The sequence below is a fragment of the Artibeus jamaicensis genome, unplaced genomic scaffold (assembly GCF_021234435.1).
Source record: "Artibeus jamaicensis isolate MK-2021 breed Jamaican fruit bat unplaced genomic scaffold, CSHL_Jam_final contig_465, whole genome shotgun sequence".
In the NCBI taxonomy this organism is placed as follows: domain Eukaryota; kingdom Metazoa; phylum Chordata; class Mammalia; order Chiroptera; family Phyllostomidae; genus Artibeus; species Artibeus jamaicensis.
The window spans coordinates 7953057-7977547 of NW_026521843.1; the positions used below are offsets into that span (position 1 = coordinate 7953057).

General features: G+C 34.2%; 1 protein-coding gene across 1 annotated transcript in view; it reads left to right on the forward strand.

Annotated features, from left to right (window-relative positions):
* Positions 1–24491, forward strand: part of GEN1 (GEN1 Holliday junction 5' flap endonuclease) — a 31386-nt gene that overhangs the window by 2241 nt on the left and 4654 nt on the right. Inside the window, exons 2-13 of the mRNA XM_037151778.2 lie at positions 4410–4995; positions 5639–5825; positions 11088–11264; positions 12415–12525; positions 14542–14615; positions 16708–16799; positions 18111–18261; positions 18553–18589; positions 18671–18751; positions 19702–19832; positions 21457–21518; positions 24038–24178. Of these exons, the coding sequence (XP_037007673.2) occupies positions 4835–4995; positions 5639–5825; positions 11088–11264; positions 12415–12525; positions 14542–14615; positions 16708–16799; positions 18111–18261; positions 18553–18589; positions 18671–18751; positions 19702–19832; positions 21457–21518; positions 24038–24178 (1405 nt within the window). The 5' untranslated portion in view covers positions 4410–4834. The remainder of the gene's footprint in view (positions 1–4409; positions 4996–5638; positions 5826–11087; positions 11265–12414; positions 12526–14541; positions 14616–16707; positions 16800–18110; positions 18262–18552; positions 18590–18670; positions 18752–19701; positions 19833–21456; positions 21519–24037; positions 24179–24491) is intronic.

Consider the following 24491-nt stretch of genomic DNA (forward strand, 5'->3'; position numbering starts at 1 on the left):
AGTACCAAGCTACCAAAATTGGTCATGGAATTCAAAGGATGTCAGAATCTTATAATCTTATAATTCATCTGGTTAACACCCCTCATTTTGGAGATCAGTTAAAAGTCTTTCTAAGGTTGTATAGCTAGTCAATGTTATTATCCAAGACCAAAATCCTAGGTTTCCTATCCCAAGCCCAGTGCTCTTTTTACTAAACTAAATAAATCGAAGCCACCAATAGGTGATAAAGTTATTTGTTATAGGTTATTCTAACTTTGTTGACTCATGTAAGTATCATATGTCACACTATTTCTTAAGAATTGTGAATGTTACAAAACTTTGTATATGTAATATGCCTCGATTGCATAATCAGACTGACATCCATAAAATTGTTACATTATGAGTAGAGGCTCACCAAATCTAATACTACAAAAATTTCAAATTTCATCCCATTAAAAAATAAAATGCATGGCAAAATTATACATACTTTTGGGTGAGTTTTACATGTGTGATATTTTAAAATTTATTACCGAACTATTTATTTTCAAGTAACCTTATCAGGTTGATCATGACCTCATGCAAGAACCATGTCTTGTATCTTTGTAGTTGTACTTCAATACCTACAAGCTGTGGCATTCTGTCTCTTTCTGGAACTTTACATGCTTTTCTTGCTACTTAATGTTCCTTTAGAGGCTGGTGTGACAAAGAATAAAACAATAAAACAAAGAAAGTAACAAAGAATAAAACAATAAAATATGAAAGTAAACATTCTATATTAGCTGCCTTCTTAAAATGTTATGGTTTATTTTTTAAATAAATAAGTAAATATATATATATCAGCTCTGGCTAGTGTGACTCAGTGGATTAAGCACAGGCCAGTTAACCAAAGGATCCCTGTTCTATTCCCAGTCAGGGCACATGCCTGGGCTGTGGGCCAGGCTGCCAGTAGGGGGTGCTCGAGGGGCAACCACTCCTTGATATTTCTCTCCCTCTCATTCTCCCTCCCTTTCCCTCTCTCTAAAAGTAAATAAATAAAATCTTTAAGTATATGTTTTCACATAGTTTTATCCCTTTAGAACTTTTGAGGTATTTTTTTGATAATCTGCTTTTATGAATGATTTTCATAAGGAACATAAGTGGTTTTCAAAAGGAAATTAGACAACTTAGGTCGAAGAGCTACTGAACTGAAGATAATCTAAAACACTATTATAAAAGAATATTCTAGATTACATCAAAGAGTATTTGTTCTAAATTACATGTTGAGCACATGTAATTTTACATTAATCCTTTTTTTTTTTTTTTGCATTTTGCAAGTGTCTATGAGGTAGCACTATATTTGGAGAAGTAAATTAACTCGTGACAGAAGTTATGTCACCTTTAAGGAAATTCACTATCCATTGCCAGAGAGATGGTGTTTTTAATGTGTTAGGTTATTGAACAGTATCACGCTGGCTTCCAAGGGACAGTGATTATGTGGGATGGAGGGCAGTAAAGGTAGAAGCAGGGGCCGATTGGCAGCCTATTCTAGTTATATACAGGCAATACTAGGGAAGTGTCATTAGAAATGGGGATTTAGTATAGATTTTGGAGGTAGAGAACTAAAAATGGTTAGGTTTTTGGCCTAAGCACTTGGGTATTTGGGGAAAGACTAAGGGTAGAGCAGCCTTGAAGAGGTATTGGACTCAAGAGTTAGATACATATTATGCATTCATGAGAAGAAAAAGTAGGGATTGAATGTTCTAGTACAGAGCTGAGCGGAGTTATGAGATGATGTGGGGTAAGTTTTATTAGAGAGGGAGAGTGGAGAAAAGTTCCTTATAGAGTCTTCAGAGGGGACTTGTCAATAATGTCCTCTCCTGTGTAGTTTGCCTCTGACTACAAATATTCTTCCTACAAGTCTTTCTGCTCACTTTCCAATTCCCATGTTTACCCGTCCTTTAAATATTGTTGCTTGGCGTAGTTCCAATCCATTATTTTTTGTTAAAAGTTGTGAAGGCTATAAAAATTCTTACAGTAATTCATGAAGACCTAGTAGAAATTTATTAATGGCAAGTTACTAAGAGAAAAAAGTATTCATTGGGGCACGTCATAGAGAGAGATTGGCTTCTGTAAAAATGTCCTCTTGATTCCCATCATTTAGAGAAAAAAATGGGGTTAAGTATTTCACGATAGCAGCAGTTCTTCCATGCTTATGAAGAAACAGCAGAGCATTACTCTTTACAGGCGTGTGCTCAGGGAGCACAGAAGAGACTCGGCTTTTTCAAATGCAGTTAGGTAGATATATGGGTACCGTAGGTTCAGATACCAAAGTGGTTTGAAAGACTGAAATGGATTTTAAAATACGGTGACCAGAAGGATTAGCAATGAAAGACATTTTTCTAGCACTGTCACTTAACAAAGGAAAGGTGGAAAAGAGAACGCTTTAGCTCTGAGTTAATAACTCAAATTTTACTTTCTGAGAACTGACATAATTCTGTCACAGCCTTTTTTCTTGTTGCCTATGTTATTTATACCAGTTGCTTTTAAGTAGACATTGTTACAGCATTGTAGTCTTTTGTTCATATTATAGTAGAAGAATGAAAGAGACATCCTAGGTAGACATCACTGACACCTGTTCAATTGCCCGTGCTAGGTCTGGAACATAACCATGGATGCTCATTCTTTAAACCAGGAATATTTCTGATGAAAGAAACTAAAGTAATATGAAGAATCAAGTTTTAAGTGTAATGAAAATGTTATATTAAAGATATTATTTGTGGGCCTAGTTAAAAGCACTGGTTAAAAAACATTCTTTATCTTGCTTAAGGGATTCAATCTGTGGAAATCTTAATACATTATAGAATCCATTTTAGGCTTATTTTTTCCCAGGTATGGCTACCCTAGTGAATAATATATTACATTAAAATTTTTACAAAACGATCTTAATGTTCTTGAAATGTTAGAGAACTAGAATTTGTAAAATAAGTCTACCTCAGCCTTTTTATAATTTTCCCCCACAACCCTCAGGAGGAATACAATCTATGTCACAGTCCTATATGTAAATGTGTGTTTGTATGTGCCATCATAAACAACACTGCACTAGGGTACAATCTTCATTTATTGCTATATGTTTACATATGTGTAGTCAGCTTGTGTAATCAAGCATTAAGAGACATGATAGGGAGGAATGAACTTTAGAGCTAGAAGGGCCAGAGAAAAGATATGCACTAAGACCATGGGACTCATTCCCAGGCATTCCGAAGGAGACCAAAGTCATATTTGATGTTCAGGTACTCATGAGTTTTCAGTACATTGCTTTTTAATTTGACCTATGAACTATATCCATATGTGCTCACTTAATATTTAGGGAGGGAGTAAACCATCTAGAGATTTCTAGTTTATTTTCCCAATACTTTACAGATAGGACCACATTTTGTAAACTTTTTTTTTAACCCTCACCCAAGGATATGTTTACTGATTTTAGGGGATAGAGAAACATCCATCAGTTGCCTCCCATAGGTGCCCCAACCTGAGATCCAACTCGCAACCGAGGTATGTGTCCTGACTGGGAATCAAACCTGTGACCTTTTTTGGTATACATGATGACACTCCCTCCAACTGAGTCACTGGGCTGGGGCTAAACTTCTTTAATTTGAAAAGTAACACATGCATATGGTTATTTAAAATAACAATAATCACAAAGAAATGTACTTTGAAGAGTAATTCTTCTCATCCTTCATATTTTTGGAATGAAGTAAGGTCATTATTCAGAGGATGATAACCTGGTTTGTATTTGTATAGTTAGACTGAATCTGCAAATTCTGCATGATATTTTTATCAAATAACAGGAAAAGAAAAACATATAGAGGTGTTTAATAAGGAGAAACTGGCCTACAGTTTCTCCCCCTTTGGGGGAGAAAACCCCAAAGAGGCTACAATAGTGGAGTTTAAACCAATTTTGATGTTCAGATATCACATACATAGGAAATAGTTTAATGTTAGTTTTCTTTGGATAGTGGAACCATTGGTAGTTAACAAAAAAAATTTTTTAAGACTTTTTCACAATGAACATGTGGGACCTTGTAAATAAGCCAGTCAATGCTCTTTTTAAAAAGATAGTTCCATATTCCTCCAACTCTGCATTTTCTGCTTTCATCAAAGTTTTCCTTCATTAACCTCTTGTTTTTTCCTTTGATTTGTTTGCTTGTTTGTATGTGTCCTTACCTTTGTTTTTTGTGATCATGATAGAAGCTGTTCCTGTTCCTTTTATAGGTATAGAAGTCAAGGAGTAGAGAAGGTAAATATGGTTTACAGCGTCCATGTTTTTCTAACCATCTTGCATTTATTAGCTAGAACAAAGCCAATTATCACCATTTTTTTGGTAGTTTTTCTTTTATTTGTTTAAATGTCATGCAATATTCAGGTAACCATGTGAAAAACTTTATTTTCAGTCACTGCTAAAGAGGATGTAGAAAAGAAGAGGAAAGAGTCTACAGCCATACCACCCTGAATGCTTCTGATCTCGTCTGAAAAGAGGAAAGAATGAAGAGGAATAAGGGACCATTGACATTTGAGTTACATTAAATTTAAAGATAACAATTTTTCAGTACTGTAGAGAAATGCATATTTGATGACACGCAAATTACTTTTAATTTGTTAGTTGCATCCACATTTTGTAGTGTGTCATTTACCACCATTTTTCATGTTTTAGGTGTTCTTGGTTCATTCAAAAAAGCTGACTAATGAAAGAATAAGGAGAATTTTCTTTATGAATTATTCTTGACTGGCTTGTAATATATTTTTGAATTCCTGTTCTGAGCGTCTGTGTCCTCTGCAAATTTTTGAAAAGTGTGTCAAGTAACTGCACATAACGAGAATGGGAGTGAATGACTTGTGGCAAATTTTGGAGCCTGTTAAGCAGCATATTCACTTGAATAGTCTTGGTGGGAAAACCATTGCAGTTGATCTGAGCCTCTGGGTATGTGAAGCACAGACAGTCAAAAAAATGATTGGAACCGTCTCGAAGCCCCACCTCAGGTATAGTAAAAGTTCTTAGAATATAAATGTCTGATTGCACAAGCAGGTGATGTCTTGGTTTGGAGATTTTAAAATATATTAATGCATCTAGATCTGCCGTCTGTATTGATGACTCACAAATTCGTGCTTCAAACCTTCTGAGCTTCTGAGCTCTAGACCAATCTACCTAACTGCCTATTTGTCATATCCACTTGGAGGTTTTGGAGACTGAAACTCGGTAGCCATCCTCTCTCTGTTTTACCTCGGCCCATGTCCAGCCTGTCAGGAAGTCTTGCCAGTTCTGCTTTCAAAACATACTTTTGTATCTGTTCGTAAACTTCTCTTGATATGCAGAGGTACCACCTCTGTGGATGCCAATGTCATCTCTTACCTGTACTGCTGAAATGGCAACTGGCTTCCCTCCTTCAGCTCGTAGCCTCCTCCTCCAAAGTGTTTTCCACATAGCAAATAAAATAATCATAAATCTCCCTTGCTTAAAAACGTTCAGTAGTTTCTCAGCCCAGTGAAAATAAAATCATGTGACTAAAATACAGCATGTAACCTTTTAGGTACTGGTCTAATATTCTTGCCATTAATGTCATACAGCTATGCTGACTTTTGCTATCAATATATGATTAATATGTTACTAATTTTTATATTTCAGGAATTTATTTTTTCGTATCTCACATTTAACACTAATGGATGTAAAGTTGGTATTTGTTATGGAAGGGGAACCCCCAAAACTGAAAACTGATGTCATAAACAAGAGGAATCAAACTCGATATGGGCATTCTGGAAAAACATGGTCTCAGAAAACAGGGAGATCACATTTTAAATCAGTGTTAAGAGAGGTGAGTGTTTGGATCTGAGTTAATAATTCTGATTTGAATTGGAGAGAACATTTTACTTTAGTAAAGATTATAATACAATTCTCTTTAATACTCACTAGCCTTATTGTATATAGAAGGCCAGTAGGGATGGAGAAGAGAGTTTATATTTTGAAGTGAAACTAACCCAATTTCAAGTCCATGATTCTGGCATCTTGAAACTCCAAGGTGTTCTGCAAGATTTTTAATTTATATCTGCCTCGTTTCCTATTTGATGCAATGAGGATAATAATACTTTGCAGGGATGTAGTGAGAATTAGAGAAAATGTCTAAATGATATCTAAAGCAGCTAGTACATAGTGGGGACTCAATATATGTTACCTTTTATGACATCTTTCCCATTTAAATAATTCGCAGAACAAAGATCTCATTGACTCATACTTCACTCATCCATGACCAATGATTGTTCATATATTGAATACACATTTGGCTTTCCTTGGGGCTTTGTAATACTTAAAAGTATTGATTGTTATATTTTAATATACTTATATATTACATATAAAAATGGTTTATATTCTTATGTTAATAAATTACCCATAAAATAAAATGAAAACAATAGGAAGCTACTATTATTTTGTCTCTTTTCAAATGCATGTATTTCTAAAACTTGCCAGGATAGTGGTGTTATAATTTTTATCTTGGATTTTTCTCTTTTTTGAAAATATATTTAATTGATTATGCTATTACAGTTGTCCCATTTCCCTCTTTATTCTCCTCCACCCTGCACACCCCCTCCCACCCACATTCCCCCCCTTTAGTTCATGTCCATGGATCATATATAAAAGTTTTTTGGCTTTTACATTTCCTATACTATTCCCCCTGTCTATTTTCTACCTACCATCTATGCTACTTATTCTTTGTATCTTTTCCCCCTCTCCCTACTCACTCCCTCCCTGATAACCCTCCATGTGATCCCCATTTCTATGGTTCTGTTCCTGTTCTAGTTGTTTTCTTAGTTTGTTTTGTTTTTGTTTTAGGTTTGGTTGTTAATAACTGAGTTTGTTGTCATTTTATTGTTCATATTTTTTATCTTCTTTTTCTTAGATAAGTCCCTTTAACATTTCATATAATAAGGGCTTGGTAATGATGATGTCCTTTAACTTGATCTTATCTGGGAAGTACTTTATCTGCCCTTCCATTCTAAATGACATCTTTGCTGGATAGAGGAATCTTGGATGTAGGACCTTGCTTTCATGACTTCAGATACTTTTTTCCAGCCCCTTCTTGCTTGCAAGGTTTCTTTTGAGAAATCAGTTGGTAGTCTTAAAGGAACTTCTTTGTAGTAACTGTCTCCTTTTCTCTTGCTGCTTTTAAGATTCTCTCCTTATCTTTAATCTTGGGTAATATAATTATGATGTGCCTTGGTGTGTGCTTCCTTGGGTCCAGCTTCCTTGGGACTGTTAGAGCTTCCTGGACTTTCTGGAAGTCTGTTTCCTTTGACAGATTAGGGAAGCTCTCCTTCATTACTTTTTCAAATAAGTTTTCATTTTCTTGCTCTTCCTCTTCTTTTTCTGGCACCCCTATGATTCAGATGTTGGAACATTTAAAATTGTCCTGGAGATTCCTTGGCCCCTTCTCATTTTTTGAATTTTTGTTTCTTCATTTTGTTCTGTTTGACTGTTTATTTCTTCCTTCTGGTCCAAATCGTTGATTTGAGTGCCGGTTTCCTTCCAATCACTGTTGTTTCGCTGTACATTTTCCTTTATTTCATTAGCATAGCCTGCATTTTTTCCTCTAATTTGTGAGCATATTCAATCAATTCTGTAAGCATACTGATTACCAGTGTTTTGAACTGTGCATCTGATAGATTGGCTATCTCTTTGTCGCTTAGTTGTATTTTTTCTGGAGCTTTGATTGGTTCTTTCATTTGGGCCATTTTCTTTTTATATTTTTGTCTTGGTGGGCCTGTTATGTATAAGGGGCAGAGCCTTAGGTATACACCAGGGTGGGGCAACCACGTCACTGCATTGTGGCACTGTATGTGGAGGAGGGGTCCAAGAGTGAACAGAGCCACTTGCTCTGCTCTCTGCTGGTTTTCAGTCACTTCCTCCACTACCCACAGTCAAATTGGGCCCTTCTGGTGCTGATTCCTGGGTAGATGGCTTATGTATGTTCTAGGACCCTGTGGGTCTCTCCCCCGAACTCTCCTGTGAGTCTGGGAGTTTCTCCCACCTTCGTCTCAGCCCCTGCAGGTGTTTTCAATCAGAAGTTTGAGGCTTTATTTCCCCATACTGGAACTCTGGGTTGTGGGTCTGTCTTGCTCCCCATTTGTTTTTCCCAGTTTATCTGCATTCAAATGTGGGGCTGCCCAATCCTCAGTCCACCACCTCGCCAGGTCTGCCAGGCGAGCCACCTTGCTGCAAGTCCTCTCCACTCAGTTGCCCATCTCCACCCCTCTTACCTGTCTGGATGGATGTTTCTTTTTTAATTCCTTGGTTGTCAGACTTCCATACAGTTCACGTTTCTGTCATTTCTGGGGTTTTTTGGTTTTTAATTTGTTGTCGTCCATCTTTTGGTTGTGGGAGGAGGCACAGTGTGTCTACCTATGCCTCCATCTTGGCCGGAAGTCTGGATTTTTCAATTAATGGATTATATCCATACTTTCCTATTGCCACATTCTGTTATAACCAATTGTGCACATGTGTGAGGCTATGAAATCATTCCCTAGGATTGTGTGTATTATTTATTTTTCAGTTCTTCTATTACATGTGAAATTATGATGAACATTTTTTGTGTGTCTAGCTTTTTCTTGTGATTTTAGATTTAAAAATAAGGTTGGGAAAGAGGGACCAAAGCTTAGGAATGATTTTGTAGCTCTTGCCAATTACTTTTCACCAATATAGATATGAGATAAGCAATTTCAGTGTACCTACAAGAACATTAAATGATGAGAGGTTTATCTTTGTAATATTAGTATTCAAAATCGAAGATATTTCTTTGTTTATATTATACATATAAAACATAAGTACATAATGAGTATCTACTGGTCTTTTAGTGGTGAGGTTAAACACTTAACCTAATTTTAGTCCCTCAGTAGATAATGGCCACCATGTCTTTGTCCCAGTTATTTCCTGAGGTTTTAACTTTTTTTTTGTTCAAGTTCTTTAAGTATTAAGGATATAAACTTTTTAGCATATTTGCTTTTAATTCATATCCCTGTTTTTAATTGTGGTTAAAATATTTATTTATTTTTAAAAGTCACTTAGTAAATTAATAATTATTTCCTCAGTGTTTATTCTCAGGCAATTTAAAAAAAATGGTTTTCAATCAGTGTCTATTCTACCTTAATAACTGGATAGTTGAAGAGACTATCTGTACTGGATTCTCATTTTTTATATAATACAGGTTACTGGAAATAACCATGGTCCACCTACTTAAAGCATTAAATACCCAGTATAAAGCAAAAGATGCCCATCTCTTCTTGAGAAAATTGCTCCGTTCCCATTTATTGTGGTAATTAGGGTATTTCTGGCATTTTTGTTCAGTGTTACTTGTCCATTATTCATTTTCATATTTCTGTACCCTCAGTTACTAGGCCCTACTTCCTCCTAATTCACTGCCAACTTTTATATAGAAGCATAAAAAACACAAATTAGTCTTATTCCAATACCACATCTACCCTACCTGACAGAGACTTGGGGTATGGAAACTTACAACCAGCATCATCACAAATTGTTTGCTGGTTTTTGAAGAGAGTTGGAATGACAAATCCAGGTTCCAGGCACAGGAACCTGAAATAACTTTCAAACTCTTTGTTTATTACATAGGATACTTTCTGTCTAGAGGAAGGTCAAAGCAACTATGATGTTGCAATAGAACAGTACCTGTAACAGAACCGTTTCCTGAAAATTAACCTTTTTGTCTGACATGCTGCTTTGTCTTTTTGAACCTTGGCCACACTGGGCAACATCTAGCAGAGGTTTTTCTTATGTAACATAGCATGCAAGTAATTGATCTATTAAAGCAGAAGAGATAATATTTTTTCTGTCAGTCTCTACAAACTAGTGGCCTTGTGTATTCACCATACCCAGTATTCCCCACTGATAGAATCTGAGAATTATACATGACAAGAAAGAATACAGTAGGCTATAAGACTACATACACTATACGCTGCTCAGTTGGGTTAAAGTCATAATCCAAAGGGAATTCAGGATTATTTATGCATCAGCTAATTAATAGGGACATCCTGCATAGACATGTGACTTCCTAGGAACATGACAATGACTGATCCCTGTAGTTTCCCACAATCTGAGAGTTTCATTATCCAGAAGGGATGATGTGAGGAAAAGAAGAGAACTTTAAGGCCTCAAGACAAAATTGTATGATAGCATCTTCTTTGGAAGACTTCGTATTAGGTTGGCCATCATGTGAGAAGAATTTTTGTAGTTTTACAGGTGTAAATCTTAATGAGATTAATTATTAAATCAATTAAAGATATTTCCAGAGTCTTAAGATACCATTGAGCAAAACAGCGAACACTGAGTGTTCATTATTTATTACTTTTTTGTAGTAACTTTTAAATTAATTTTTAAAATCATGTACGGATTCTTAACATTAAGAATGTTTAACTTTTTATAACAATTTTAAAACAACACGAAAATATTTGTCATGGATCTTAAATAATTACTTAGGTCTTAGCCAATCTTACTTCATCTGTTCCCCCCAGCCCCTGTTTCCGCATTTTCTTGAAGCAGATCTTAGATATAATATTGTTTCACTCAGTATTTCAGTACCTTTGTCTGAAAGATAAGGAGTCTTAAAAAATAAAAACACAACCACAATAAAATTTTTGTTATCACACAAAAGTTCAGCAATCATTCTTTAATGCCATAAAGTATTCAGTGTTCAAATTTCCAATTATTTCTTAAGTATCATAATTTGTAAAACATCTAAATAGCTACTCTTAATATTTATAATATAGGAAAGTAAATTAAACACTGAGGAAAATTAGCAGTAAAAACGTGCTTGGAACCCTGGTGGGGTAGCTCAGTTGGCTGGAGCATCCACCCATGCACCAAAAGTGTGCAGGTTTGACCCCGAGTTGGAGTTACGGGTCTAGCACGGAAGGGAGACGACCAATCCATCTTTCTCACATTGATGTCTCTGCCCCCCACCACTATATCCCCCTTCCTCTTTCTCTAAAATCAATAATATCCTCAAGTGAGGATTTAAAAGAATAAAAATAAAAGAGTTCTTAGATTTCTGGCATCTGCTTTGTCTTTTCAGTGTCTTGAGCTGCTGGAATGCTTAGGCGTTCCCTGGGTCCAGGCCGCTGGGGAGGCTGAAGCCATGTGTGCCTACCTCAATGCCTGTGGTTATGTGGACGGCTGCCTCACCAATGATGGGGATGCTTTCCTGTATGGGGCTCAGACTGTTTACAAGAATTTCACTATGAATATTAAGGTATTTTTCTTTCTCTGTCAGCTTTTGTTTTAAAAACTAATTTCAAAAGGGATTATTAAATGGTCAAAAAAATTCCTGTAAAGTGCTTACCGTAGTGCCTGACACATAGCAGTGGGTACTTCATATGCTTTCTGTTAGCATTGCCATATAGTTCTCTTCGAAATGAGTTTGTTCTCAAGGGCTTGAGGTGTTTTATATACTGTAACTGTAAATCAGTCTTAACAATATATTATAAACTTGCATATGGAATTTTTTACCTCCAAGTTCAAGTTTTAGTAATTTATCTTCAAAAACACCTGCAAATATGCCTGGAGATATATATAAGGTTGTTACTTGCAGGATTGTCAATAATAACAAAAATGTGACAAACAACCCAAATGCCCATTGACAGGAAACAGTAAATACTGCCATGGTTCTCGGTTAGAGAGGTACTACTAGGGGACATTTTGGTTGTAACTATACAAGGTTTGGCAAGGGAGACTATAGGCATTTGGTGGATTGGAGCGAGGAAAGTGAATCCTCTTGCCAGACAATTCTGTTATCTCTGAAAATGCTAATAGTGTGCCCACTGAGAAACACTGCCTCGGAGTGCATATAATGTAAGAGTAAGCAGTTGTTAAAACGGCGGCGTTATTCATATTAAAGATATCCAGATATCTTAGTGGGTTAAAATGTTGCCAAATAGTTTTTTTATATAATCCTGTTTTTACTTAAAATATTGTTAGTAATGAATATTTGTATATGTGGTAAAGAAAGGGTTTTTGGGAAGAATATATACCACATTGTTAATAATGTTAACTTCAGATGATGCAATTACAGGGAGTATTTACTTTCAGTAATACACATTTAACAGGGTTTAATTTTGTACGATGAAAACCTACTTTTATATATATCAAAAAGCAAAAAGAGGGGAAAATGAATACTATAATTTTTAAGCTATGACTTAAAAGTCATTTTGAAACTATGACTTTATTTCCAGGTGTTGAAGTGTTAGATTCTATGAAGATTCTGGTGATCAGGATAATTTCCCTATTGAAATGTTTAGGAATAAAGAAACATTTGGAGACAACTTTGACACATTTATTTTTTGCAGTGTTGTTTAATGCATAAACATTTACTCTTTGAAGATTAAACCTGTACTTTCTTCTAGGACCCTCATGTTGACTGTTACACAATGTCATCCATCAAGAGTCAAATAGGTTTGGATAGAGATGCTTTGGTTGGACTAGCAGTACTACTTGGCTGTGATTATCTTCCAAAGGTACGCTAAAATTGTATTTACTATTCATAGTGCAGGGTTTTTTGGTACCTTACAATCTGCATAATTATGAATATAATATGGTTATATGATTAAGAATCTAATTTATAATTTTAGGCATCATAAATTATTCAGTAACAAAAATAATCAGCATTTCAAGTGGCATTAAAAAGCTGGCCCATTGTAGCACTGAATATTATAAATGAGAGTAGAATAATACCTATTATCACAGCTTGAATCTCAGTAAACCATTGCTCTAGAATCACATTCAAATCCAGTTACCATTTTAAAGAAATAAAGGGATTACTCTTTTCTTGTATCATGCCAGTGTTAGTTTCTGTCACTGTTTCATCTATTTTTTGATTTTCATTCTTTAGCTTTATAGCTTGTGCACATGCTCAGTGTTATTACTGTTGCTAGGCTACATGATTATTGGGGTAAGCCATTCATCATTCCATGCATCTGAGCCTTACATTCAGTTTTGTTCATGAAAATCTTTAATTTGTATCTTAGGGTGCACAATATATACTCTGTAACAAATAGGTATAATAAGTGAGTGATGAATTATGAACTACAAGGATAACTCCATTCTGTATACTCTATTTAAAAATATAAAATGACTTGTATTGTAGCTCTTGTTATGTAGTCCCATTATTATGTCCCTACTCACCATCCCTGTATTCTTACTGAATCCCTAATTATGCTATACTGTATACTCTATTCCCAAAAAGGAGGACATATAATTTTCTTTAGCTAAAACCTAGGAGAAAGGAAAAATAGCAGGGAAGTTATATTATTAACCCTAATTTCTCATTTATGTCATCAATGACCAGATAGAGAAATCAACATTTTCTTAAACTAGTAAGTAAAGGAAGCAGGAGAAAAGCAACTTATAAATAATATTAAAGTAATTATTTCACTATAATTATAATTCTGAAGTAGAAATTTTCTGTTTTCTTTATGTAATTATATCTTAAATACTAGAAGCAGCCCAATGTTAACTATAAGAAAAAACTGCAAACTCACAGAAACCAACTTTAGCTCTGATAGTGTTACATTATGCACTAATTAGCTTTAGCTATTTTGAACATTTGTATTGTTTGTAATAAAAACTGCCATCTATTTATTATTCTACTTAAGGATTGGTACAACTATATACTAACATGATTTGTCTTCAAAAAATTTAAGAGGTAGCTAAATGCTAATAAAAAAAGTTGATATCCAAAATATCTAGCAACTGGTATATGCCAAAGACATAGGCTATGGTCTCCCTCTGCTGTGCCATGTGCTGTTATTTTAGTAGTAAGATCCTGCTGAGCTGGGAAGGGGATTCAGGTTCCAGGAGAGACCCCGTTGCCAGCAGGCACTCAGTATGCTTGGGGAATACTTTTAAACTGGTAAGCCTATCCAAGTGCATACTGGCTCTGTAGCAGCCCTACTTGTGAAGACATACTCTTAAACTTCGATAGGAACTGGAAGACTTAAACCACAAGTTGTCATGTGAATATACATTTATTGGGTTGGAGCTTGTTCTAATTCTCTTAAGTTATTAATGTTAAGGTTTAACTTGGAACTCTCCTTTGTTTTCTTTTGACATCTGGGCTTTTAAATATTAAATGTTCATATTAATTGAACATGCTTTTTTCTGATTACCAATATAACAAAGTTAGGTTAAATTAAAATATTATCCAAGTACTTAACAAAGAAGTGAATGCCCTCTAAAATTCTGTTCCTCCTTGTCCTAAAATAAACACTGTCAGTGGTTTGGTGTATAAACCCTCTGATTTTTTCTTTGCATAGATTAACAATATAATTGTTATGTAATTTACAAATCTAGATCACACCATAGAATATTCTGTGGTTTTTACCGCACATACAGCAATTGTATCTTGCACATCTTTTCCTGTCTTTAGGTAGTTACCTTGTTCTTTCAGCTACACATTTTATTGAATGGACTTACTGTACTTTATTCATTTCCTAGTGATTAACATTTGAATTTATTTTCTCACTCTCTGAAAGGGGGTTCCTGGCATTGGAAAAGAGCAAGCATTAAAGCTTATACAGATTTTGAAAGGGCAGAGTTTACTTCAGAGGTAACTAAAAATTATGTTTTCTTGTGACATTAGACTTTATTTTTGTTGAATTTAATAGTGAATGTTACAAAAACACTATGCTTTTTCAAAAAAGGGGTTTAGTGTTTTTAAACTAATTTATATTTTTATTTGAAATTATTTATTTTTATTTATTCTGAAGTTTTCCAAAGAAAAGATGAGAGTATATATAGCCATACCATGTTTTTTAGTATTATTTATAACACAAGTAGTAAAATGTCAAATGTGCTTATTTATGGCCATTGGCATTTGCCACTGGCTATTTTAGACTATTTGACTACCAAGTAAAGATAATATGACATTAAAGTAATTTTATATTTAAAATTATCTTTATTATAAAAGACTTCATATTGAATGTATTTTTATGAAGTGCTTGACATGTTACATATATGCAATAAGTAGCACTGCACTTGATCAAAATTTTTACTAATCTGCCCTTCTATAACCATATATTTAGTAGTACATTACTTCCGATTAATTTAGTCTGTACTATTTAACAATTCAAGACAGTTAAATATGGAATATATTGAAATTTACAGACTGGTGTTTAGTTTTGAAAGCATGTGAATTATATTTACTTGATAAAGCAGTGATTTATAAAAATTAATATTAATGATGATAGAATATAGTGACTGAAGGAAAAAACAAGGGCACTAAAGACTTAAAGCAGCAGCCTTGGCCTATACTTAGGTTTGAGATGGGGAGTGCATGAAAGGAAGCATTAGTTGCGGAAATCAAGAAGGAATGACCACGGAGACAACTTCAAATCACTGTGCTCTTTCCTATAATACTTCTCTTTCAGCTGTAAAGCTATTGATAGAGCTAAAACTTTGATAAATTCACTATTGCTATCATTGGTTACTGTGCCAAACCAGGAAAAAAGGGTGTACTTTGGCATGGAGGTGAGTTCAGGAATTATTTGGAATTGTGAAAAATAATAAAAGAAGGAAAAACAAGCAAATATGGTCCTTGGTTAACTACATCTCAATCTTATTAAAACAGTTTCAGCAATTTTATAATTTTAGCAACATTTTATTAAATGTTGGTCTCAACATTTGAAATTATATTTCTTGTTATAATTATGTTGTTTTAATTTTGATTAACTTAGACTGACTTTCCCCCTTTTATTCACTTTTGAAGCTCCATTATTTATCTACAATCGCAGCAATAAATGGTAATTGTTAGCAAGCTTATACTCAGCCTTGGTAGTATATGAGTTACAAATTCCAAAACTAAATACTAACTCTCAGTGCCAGTTACCACACAGTAAGCTGAAGAGATCATTTAGTTTTTCATTAAACTTTAACTTCTATAAGGAGAGGAACAATTCAGAACTTATATTTTATGATAGTGTTTAACTATCCTCTTGGTAGTTTTATGTTGAGATGGAACTTTAGCCAAAAATTAACTTTTATTTAGTAGACATTTTAGCAGTAATATACATTTTTTTAACATCTTTCATTAGACAGGTAATATTCTTGCTGTTTGCATTAGAGATTAAGAAAATGACCATTTCAAATGATCTGGATTTTTAAACAGTTCTTACCCAGAAGCTTAATCTTTTATTTAGTTTGATACTTTGCCCTTCATTCTTATTTTGATACACAGAAGTGTTCATGTACATGATTGTTTGTTTCTGGCACTTAGAAAAGATATAAAAAATAGATGTATATGAATCATTCTCCCTACATGTATGCCTAAGTGAAGATCATTTTTAAAGAAAGGCTCAATGAATATATGAACATACACACACACACTCTTTCCCTCCTTTTTTCTTGCCCTCTCTCTGACACTCTCTCTTCCCCTGTTACAATTCTTCTGTCCGTGGGGCACATTTCAAATTGAGATACATAGACTAAGGACCTTCCCCAGCTAGGGGAGCAACTTTATCTACCACAAAAGGGAAAATAAGTTGGCAGGTGGAAGGGAACAGATTAACCTGGTATTTGAGAACATGACGTTTTGGTGATCTTGGTTTATTTGTTGGTTTTTCCTTTTGGGCTTTGTTTTGCTTTTTGTTATTTTGTTGTTGTTGTTGGATGTTTTTTATTTTTAAAGCCATTTTCTTTTAAAGGTTTACTCAGTGGAGTGAAAAATCTTGTTACCCTAATCAACAACCACTAGCTACTAAAAAAGCAGCTCATTGCTCCGTGTGCCGTCATCCAGGTAAGCAGACATAGGGAGTGGCATCTTGGAGCGTTAGTGACAGAGACCCATTGTTTCATCCCTGTTATTATAGATTCTCTTCCCCATTTTACATTCTCTTCCCCACTGGAGTGGTCATCCTCAGAGTTAGGAATTGTGTCCCACATACATAGCAGGTACTCAGTAAATGTTAGTTGAATGAAATAGTGTGATGTAAATGGCAAATATAGAATAAGTGCAGTTTCAAACTATGAATTCAAGTTACTTAGATGTTGAAATTATGTTTTTAATGTAGAAATCAATTAAAAGGGGGAAATTATGCTATTAATCTTAGAGGAAAATGGCATTAAAACTACTTATCAGTAATTTACATTTATACTTAAATGGCTCTTAATTGTCCTATCATGCATTTTTATTTTGTGAAAATAGTGCCTCAAAACTAATTTCTAAAACCTGTTCATTACTATTGAAAGTAGCTTGGTTTCTCTTCATTTATTTTGGTAAAAATAAATAGATGTCACTGATACATATTAGGGTAGAAAGGTTCTTTCACTCTCAGGAGAGATTGAGAGATCATATTAGCTCAACTTTTAAGAGCTAATAGCTTTATCTATTTGTCTTAATATGTTTTCATTAACATTGTTACATTACAGATGAGATCATGGAAGAAATAATTTTTTTATAAATTAGATTCCATTCTGTAGTTTCTTGATATCATATAAATGACAATTTTAGGTCATATCAATTATGTGTGCTTGTCCGTATTCTCAAAACAATGTTGACAGTGATCATGCCTTCCCTTTAGAGGGAACGAGGGCCCCCATACCTCTGCCACAGTCATAATTTGTTCATGTTCTGATCATAGTTTAAAAATAGCTATACAGGTAACTGGGAGCTAGACATTATAAGAGGTAATTAGCTGTCATATTCTTTTAATATTCTCATTAAAGAAACCATTTCATGAATTATTCTAGTAAGTAAATAATCTTTTTTAATACTAATAACTATAACCTACTTTTCTAGCATTTAGCTATCAAATTAATTCCAAAGTTTTCCATCGTTGATTACTATGAATGTATAATTTCAAGTCACAAATTCACACTTTCAGATTGAAGAGGGATTTAGAGAAACAAAGAAATATCATAAGATAGTAATAGCTCAGGATCTACTTCACCCTAAGAATTACTATTGTGTGCATTAGTCTATTAAACCTAAATGTATCGAGACCCTTCTCTAAGCTAGGTGCTGTGCTAGGTGGTATTTGTTTAAAGTGTGTGTAGAAGATAATTCTAAAAAGCAGTGAAAATCCTACTTTTTTGCATCTCCCTAAAGGTTCATCTAAGGATCATGAATGTAATGGGTGCAAATTATGTCCAACTGGTCGATGCTGTGAGCCACAGGATTATGAATGCTGTTGTCCTTGTGAGTGGCACCAGGCAGAGCACAACAGGCAGCTGGTTGCACTAGAGAACAATATTAAGAGGTACGTGTTGTTTTTTAACTCATTCTTTTCTGGTATGACTTATTTTATAAACCTGTGGTTGAATTATTTTCATAGAATTTTGTCCATTTCTAGATTAATAACATTTCACAAAATATTTTCTTGATTCTGTTAAAACATTAGGCTATCTCAGAAGATAGTACTTTAATAGATATTAAAACTGAAACTTGATGACTGGGATACTATACAAGGACATTTTTCATTAAGAGGAGACTGGATGAAATGGTTTTAGAGTTTGATTGTATTAATAACATTTATATAATTTATTTTCAGAAAAGCTTGCAGTTGTGAGGGATTCCCATTCCATGAGGTAATAACTAATTACTCAAGTGTGTTTATTTTAGAAGCTTTTTTAAAGTTAGAAGTCTCAATTCCTATTTTCTCTTGCTAGGTTATTGAAGAATTCCTTTTGAACAAGGATAAATTAGTGAAAGTAATCAAGCACCGAAGGCCTGATTTATTACTGTTTCAGGTATCTGAAAATAAGTTCTTTACAGTATGAAGTTGGATACTAGGAAGATAAGAAGGGATAATCACTTTGATTGGTCTGAGAGGAGATTTGAAACAGACTGCTGTTGACCACCCATGTGTTTTCCAGCATTTTTTTCTAATTTTCATTTCTTTGCTACATAGTAACCATACTTTTCAGACCATATGACAGATTACAGTTACACTGTTTATTAGAAAGCACTTCAAACACCTCGTACAGATATGTTGTATTCAGGGGTACATTGGGTTGATGGGGCTAATGACCAAAAATGCCAGGGTCAAGTACATACATTGTTAGGAAAAGTAGTGTAGCTTACAAGAGCATTGTGATTTTTAATTAGTTACATAAATTTAAATTTGAATAGTCCACCACTCACTATGTACCACCACTGGATGTGAGTTATCCTCAAAATAGAAACGATATTAGTTATGAAGTCGCTATGAGGATTAAATGATTATTTATATTAACCCCTAATATAATGGCCAGGGAAACAGAGCGACTCAGTAAATTATAACTACTTATTACTTATTCCTACTAACAAAAGTAGTAATAATGGTAACCAACATATATTGAACATTTAAAACTTGCCATTACATTTAACACATTGCATGTAATACCAATCTTCATAATCTGTGAGGTGGTGGGTTATATGTTAGAGATGGAAAACCTGAGGCTAAGAGAGGTTAAGTAATTTACTCAACATCTGGGAAATATTCTGGCATTCAACCCAAGAACCTTCACGCTGAATTATTATGCAGTAATGCCTCCTTGGAAGGCTCATTATTTTTTCTGTGAGTATTCTCCATGACACTTCTTCAGTGCTAATTCTGAAGGAAAGAATATCATCTGAGTGTTTTTGTCTCTAAAAGATAAGAAAACCTTGTTTTATTTTTATTATACTTACCCTTGTTTTATTTTTATTATTTTTACAGAGATTTACTCTTGAAAAAATGGAATGGCCCAATCACTATGCATGTGAAAAATTGTTGGTACTTTTGACCCACTATGACATGATAGAAAGGAAGCTTGGTAGAAAGAACTCTAATCAACTACAGCCAATTAGGTATAAATTGTATGAAGAAGTTTGTGTATTTCCATTTGAATTTATCATGATCTAAAATTTTTTTCTTATCTTTATAAAGATGGAGGAAAGGTCTACTGGAATAATAAATGCTTATTCAGGGCTTACAGTCAAGATAACAGTATGGCCCTGGCTGGTGTGGCTCGGTAGATTGAGTGCCGGACTGTGAACCAAAGAGTCACTGGTTCAGTTCCCAGTCAGGGCACATCCTGGTTTAGGCCAGGTCCCCAGTAGGGGGCACGTGAGAGGCAACTGCACATTGATGTTTTTCTCCCTATCTTTCTCCCTCCCCCCGTCTCTAAAAATGGATAAATAAAATATTTTTAAAAGATAACGTAGTTCTTTGTCATACTTTTATATTTCAAACATGCAGTGATAATAGATTTTTTTAAACAAATAAATTTTATGAAAGATATAGTCAGACTTAACCAGATAACTATTTTGGTGGGTCAGAAAGGCAAAAAGTATCAAGTGAATAGAGGGACTGAAACACAATTGGTGAATATCAGTGAAAGATATGTGAGTGACCTTTGTACTATTCTTGCAACTTTTCTAAAGGTTTGAAACTTTCAAAATGTTTAGGGGAGAGTATCAAAAAAAAAGAAAAGATAAACTATAAGAAAAGACAATCAATACACATCTTTCATAATAGTAATAAATGCCAGAAGATGGAATAATATTTCAAAGCTTTGAGTGGAAAGAATTGACAACCTAGACATCATTAAAATAGTATTCACTGATTGGTAAGATATTTTCAGATGTATGAAGACTAAGAGTATACCACTCACAGATCCTCACTAAAAGCACTCTTAAATGATGTACTTCATTCAACAAGTCAAAAAGTGAATCCAGAGGGAAGATGTAGATAAACATTGATAAAACACATTTAGCTAGTTTAATAAAGTGACTGGAAAAAATATGTACATGAATATCTGCATAATGCTTGATGATTTCAGTCTAATCATAAACTAAAACTTCAAAGTATTCATGTAGACATATAAGGGTAACCACTAAAATTTTAAATACAATCTCTATCTTCCAAACCAATAGGAAAATAAAACTATCAAACCAAAAAAGTCTAAAAGGAGGAAGAGGGAAATAGCAAAGAAAAAGCTTGGTAACAGAAAACACAAAGTAAATACAAATGAGTCCCACTATGTTAGTAATCACAATAAATGTAAGTGGATTAAATTAATCATCTTCGATGAGTAAATAAAATTCAGAAATCTGTTTATAGGACCTGTGCAGAGTGAAACTACACAAAATTTGAAAATAGAGATTAAAAGGTTTACTGGACAAATATTTGCCAAGGTGCTGGTAGCAAAAGTAACAAGCAAAATAGACTTTAAAACAATTTTTATGGAAAAGTAGTACACTGAATACTAATGAAAGGAACAATCTACTCATAAGATCTAATAGTTATAAGATCTATATATACCTGACAATAAAATTATCTTTTGAATATGTGGTAATTCCTTATAATATCTTTAAGATATTATGAAAGTAGAATAAAAATTAATGGAAATTGAATTGAATTAAATCTATAAATTGAAAACTTCCAAATAACTTACACACTTGAACCTTATTAGATGAATTTGTTTTTCAGAATTATTAAAAACCGGATAAGAAATGGAGTTCATTGCTTTGAAATAGAATGGGAAAAGCCTGGTATGTATTCAACTTAAGCAAAATTTATACCATTTAACCATATATGTTTAGCAAATATTGTACATACATGTAAAACATGTATATAAAAATTTTTTAAAAAAGGACTCAGGATTAATTTCATAATTTACTTGTGCTATTTAAATAGTAATAGTAAAGATGAAGTTCTTCGCCTTGGGCTGGGTGGCTGGGTTGGGTGGAGTGTCATCCGTACACTGAAAAGGCTGTGGGTTCAATCCCCAATCAGCACACATAAGGGAGGCAGCCAGTCAGTGTCTGTCTCTCATATTGATATTTCTCCATCTCTCTGTCTCTGTCTGTGTCTCTCTCTGTCTCTCCCCCTCCTTTCTCCACTTCTGTCTCTAAAATCAATGGGTATATCCTTGGGTGAGGATTAAAGAAAAAAAGGTGAAAAACTTGAATTTTATTTTAATGTTTTGGTGTGTGTTTCTCAAGAAAATGCTGCTCCAGTCTGCACATTGGATTTCTTCGTGTAGTTGGGTCTGAAGAAATCAAGGTTGCTGAAAGGCGCCTGGGGTGCCCTACCTCTCCTTTTCTTACTCTTTAGTTTTCATGGGAGTTTATAGTTGTCAAATTATTTTTATTTTGCTACAGACTGAAATACAGTGAACTCTTTCAATTAGCACCAAAACTGAAGGCAAGAAAAGCACAGAAAATTTAAATGGGAAATAATCACAAATGCATTTCTATCTGGTGTTGATTAGATTGTGTGATTATAGGTGAATAAGTGAGAGATTTATCAATGAAGGTTTAAGTTGTAGGTAACTTTGAAGAATGAAATTAATAAACAATTAGATAAACCGTTCTAAGCAATAATAAGAAAATAGAAAGTTGAATTTGGAACTGTTTAGGAACACTTCCAGCAACTTTAGGGTATTTTCATTAACCTAGTGAGGCTGTGCACGGCTCTTGTGTAGAACTGAGTACAGAGTACCTACTTCTAGTTGTCCTTGAGGGAGCTAGCCTTTGAGGAAGAGACCGCACTTTAAATCCATGTGTTTCCATTGTTTCTACTTTATTGTTTTTAAAGATTTTATTTATTTATTCTTAAAGGGCAAGGAAGGGAGAAAGGGAAGGAGAGAAACATCAGTGTGTGAGAGAAACATCTATCAGTTGCCTCTTGCAAACCCAGGCATGCGCCTGACCGGAATCAAACTGGCAACCTTTTGCTCTGCGGGATGATGTCCAACCCACTGAGCTACACCGGTCAGGGCCATTCTTTCTACTTTACACTCATCAACTGATATTTTCATTAGTTTGGCTTCTCATGCAGATTTGCCCTCATAGAGAATAAATGAAAATATCTAGTCTGCTACTATATGTCTTATTGTCAGTTTACATATAAGCTTTTTCATTTTCATTTATCAGCTGCTTGTGAGTCCACAAAGCCTGGGCATATCTTCAAGAGATTGATAACCTCTGGACAGTAGTACAGTGGAAACCCCTTATCTGGGGTCGCACTTGCTGTGGTTTCAGTTTCCAGCAGTCAGTCACAGCTCAAACATATTAAAGGGAAAATGCGAGAAATACACAACTCATAAATTTTAAATTACATGCCTTGGTGATGAAATCTTCAGCTTTCCAGTTCTGTCCCCCCTGGATATGAATCATTCTTTTGCCCAGCGTATCCATGCTGTATTTGCAACCCACCCATTAGTCACTGGTAGGCACTACGGTCATCAGATTCATTGTTAAAGTATTGCAGTGGTTGTGTTCAGATAACCCTTATCTTACTTACTAATGGCCCCAAAGTGCGAGAGAGAGTAGGAAGGCTGACAATTTGGATAGGCCAAAGAGAGGCTTTAGAGTGCTTTCTCTAAGTGAAACACACTACAATAAGATATTTTGAGAGAGAAAGAGACCACATTCACATAACTTTAAATATAGTGTATTTTATAATTTTTCTATTTTATTAGTAGTTATTGTTATTAATCTCTTACTGTGCCTATTTATGAATTAAAGTTTATTACAAGTATGTGTTTAGGAAAAAACATAGTATCTGTGGGGTTCAGTGCTACTCCTGGTTTTAGGGATTTGCTGGGATCTGGGATTGTATCGCCCATGGATAAGGGGAACAACTGCAATATTTTTGATGGCCCTATCAGTCCTGTTCTGTTCAGAAGCCACCACTAAAGAAAGTTAATATTGAAATCTTAGCTAACTATTCCAATTTGTTATCTGGAATCTTGACAGTTGTTATACTAAACTAAAACCAACTAACCTGATCTAAGTAAAGGTTTTCATTCTCTGAGCTGCTTCTACTGTCTCTGAAGCAAGAGATTTTAAAGTTCTAATTTAAAAGTGATCTTCTACATTTTTCAAGCAGAAAAAAATCAATTCTGTAGTAGAATCAACAGATTATTAGAATAGAAATGTTGTAAAGCAAGATTTGTAATGAATCATTCACTGACTTAGTTTACCTGGTAAACTTACTTAGATGGAAAAATTGAATTTTTTAAATCTGTAATTAAGGCCAATTTACTATATTTTTAATCATTTAGAATATTATGCTATAGAAGATAAAAATGGAGAATTAGCTCTACAAACAATAGAAGAAGAATCATTATTTGAAGCAGCTTTTCCAGAGATTGTTGCCGTTTACCAAAAGCAAAAGTTAGAAATTAGAAGGAAGAAAAAGGAAAGTAAGTATCTCATTTGATAGTTATTTATGCCACACATAGATATTGTAGAAAATCTATCAGTTCTATTTTTGAATCTGTATTATCTAAGTTTTGCTGAAATTTCTACATAAGAGTCAGATTGTATACTTCTGTGTCTTGACGTATTTTTAAAGCTGAAAAGCCAGAGTAAACCCTTCTAATCTGTGTCTGATAACTTAAGTGTTAATAATAGTAATTATATATATATATATATATATAAATATATTAAAGATTTTTATTTATCTTTAGAGGGGAAGGGAAGGAGAGAGGGAGAGAAACGTCAGCGTATGGTTGC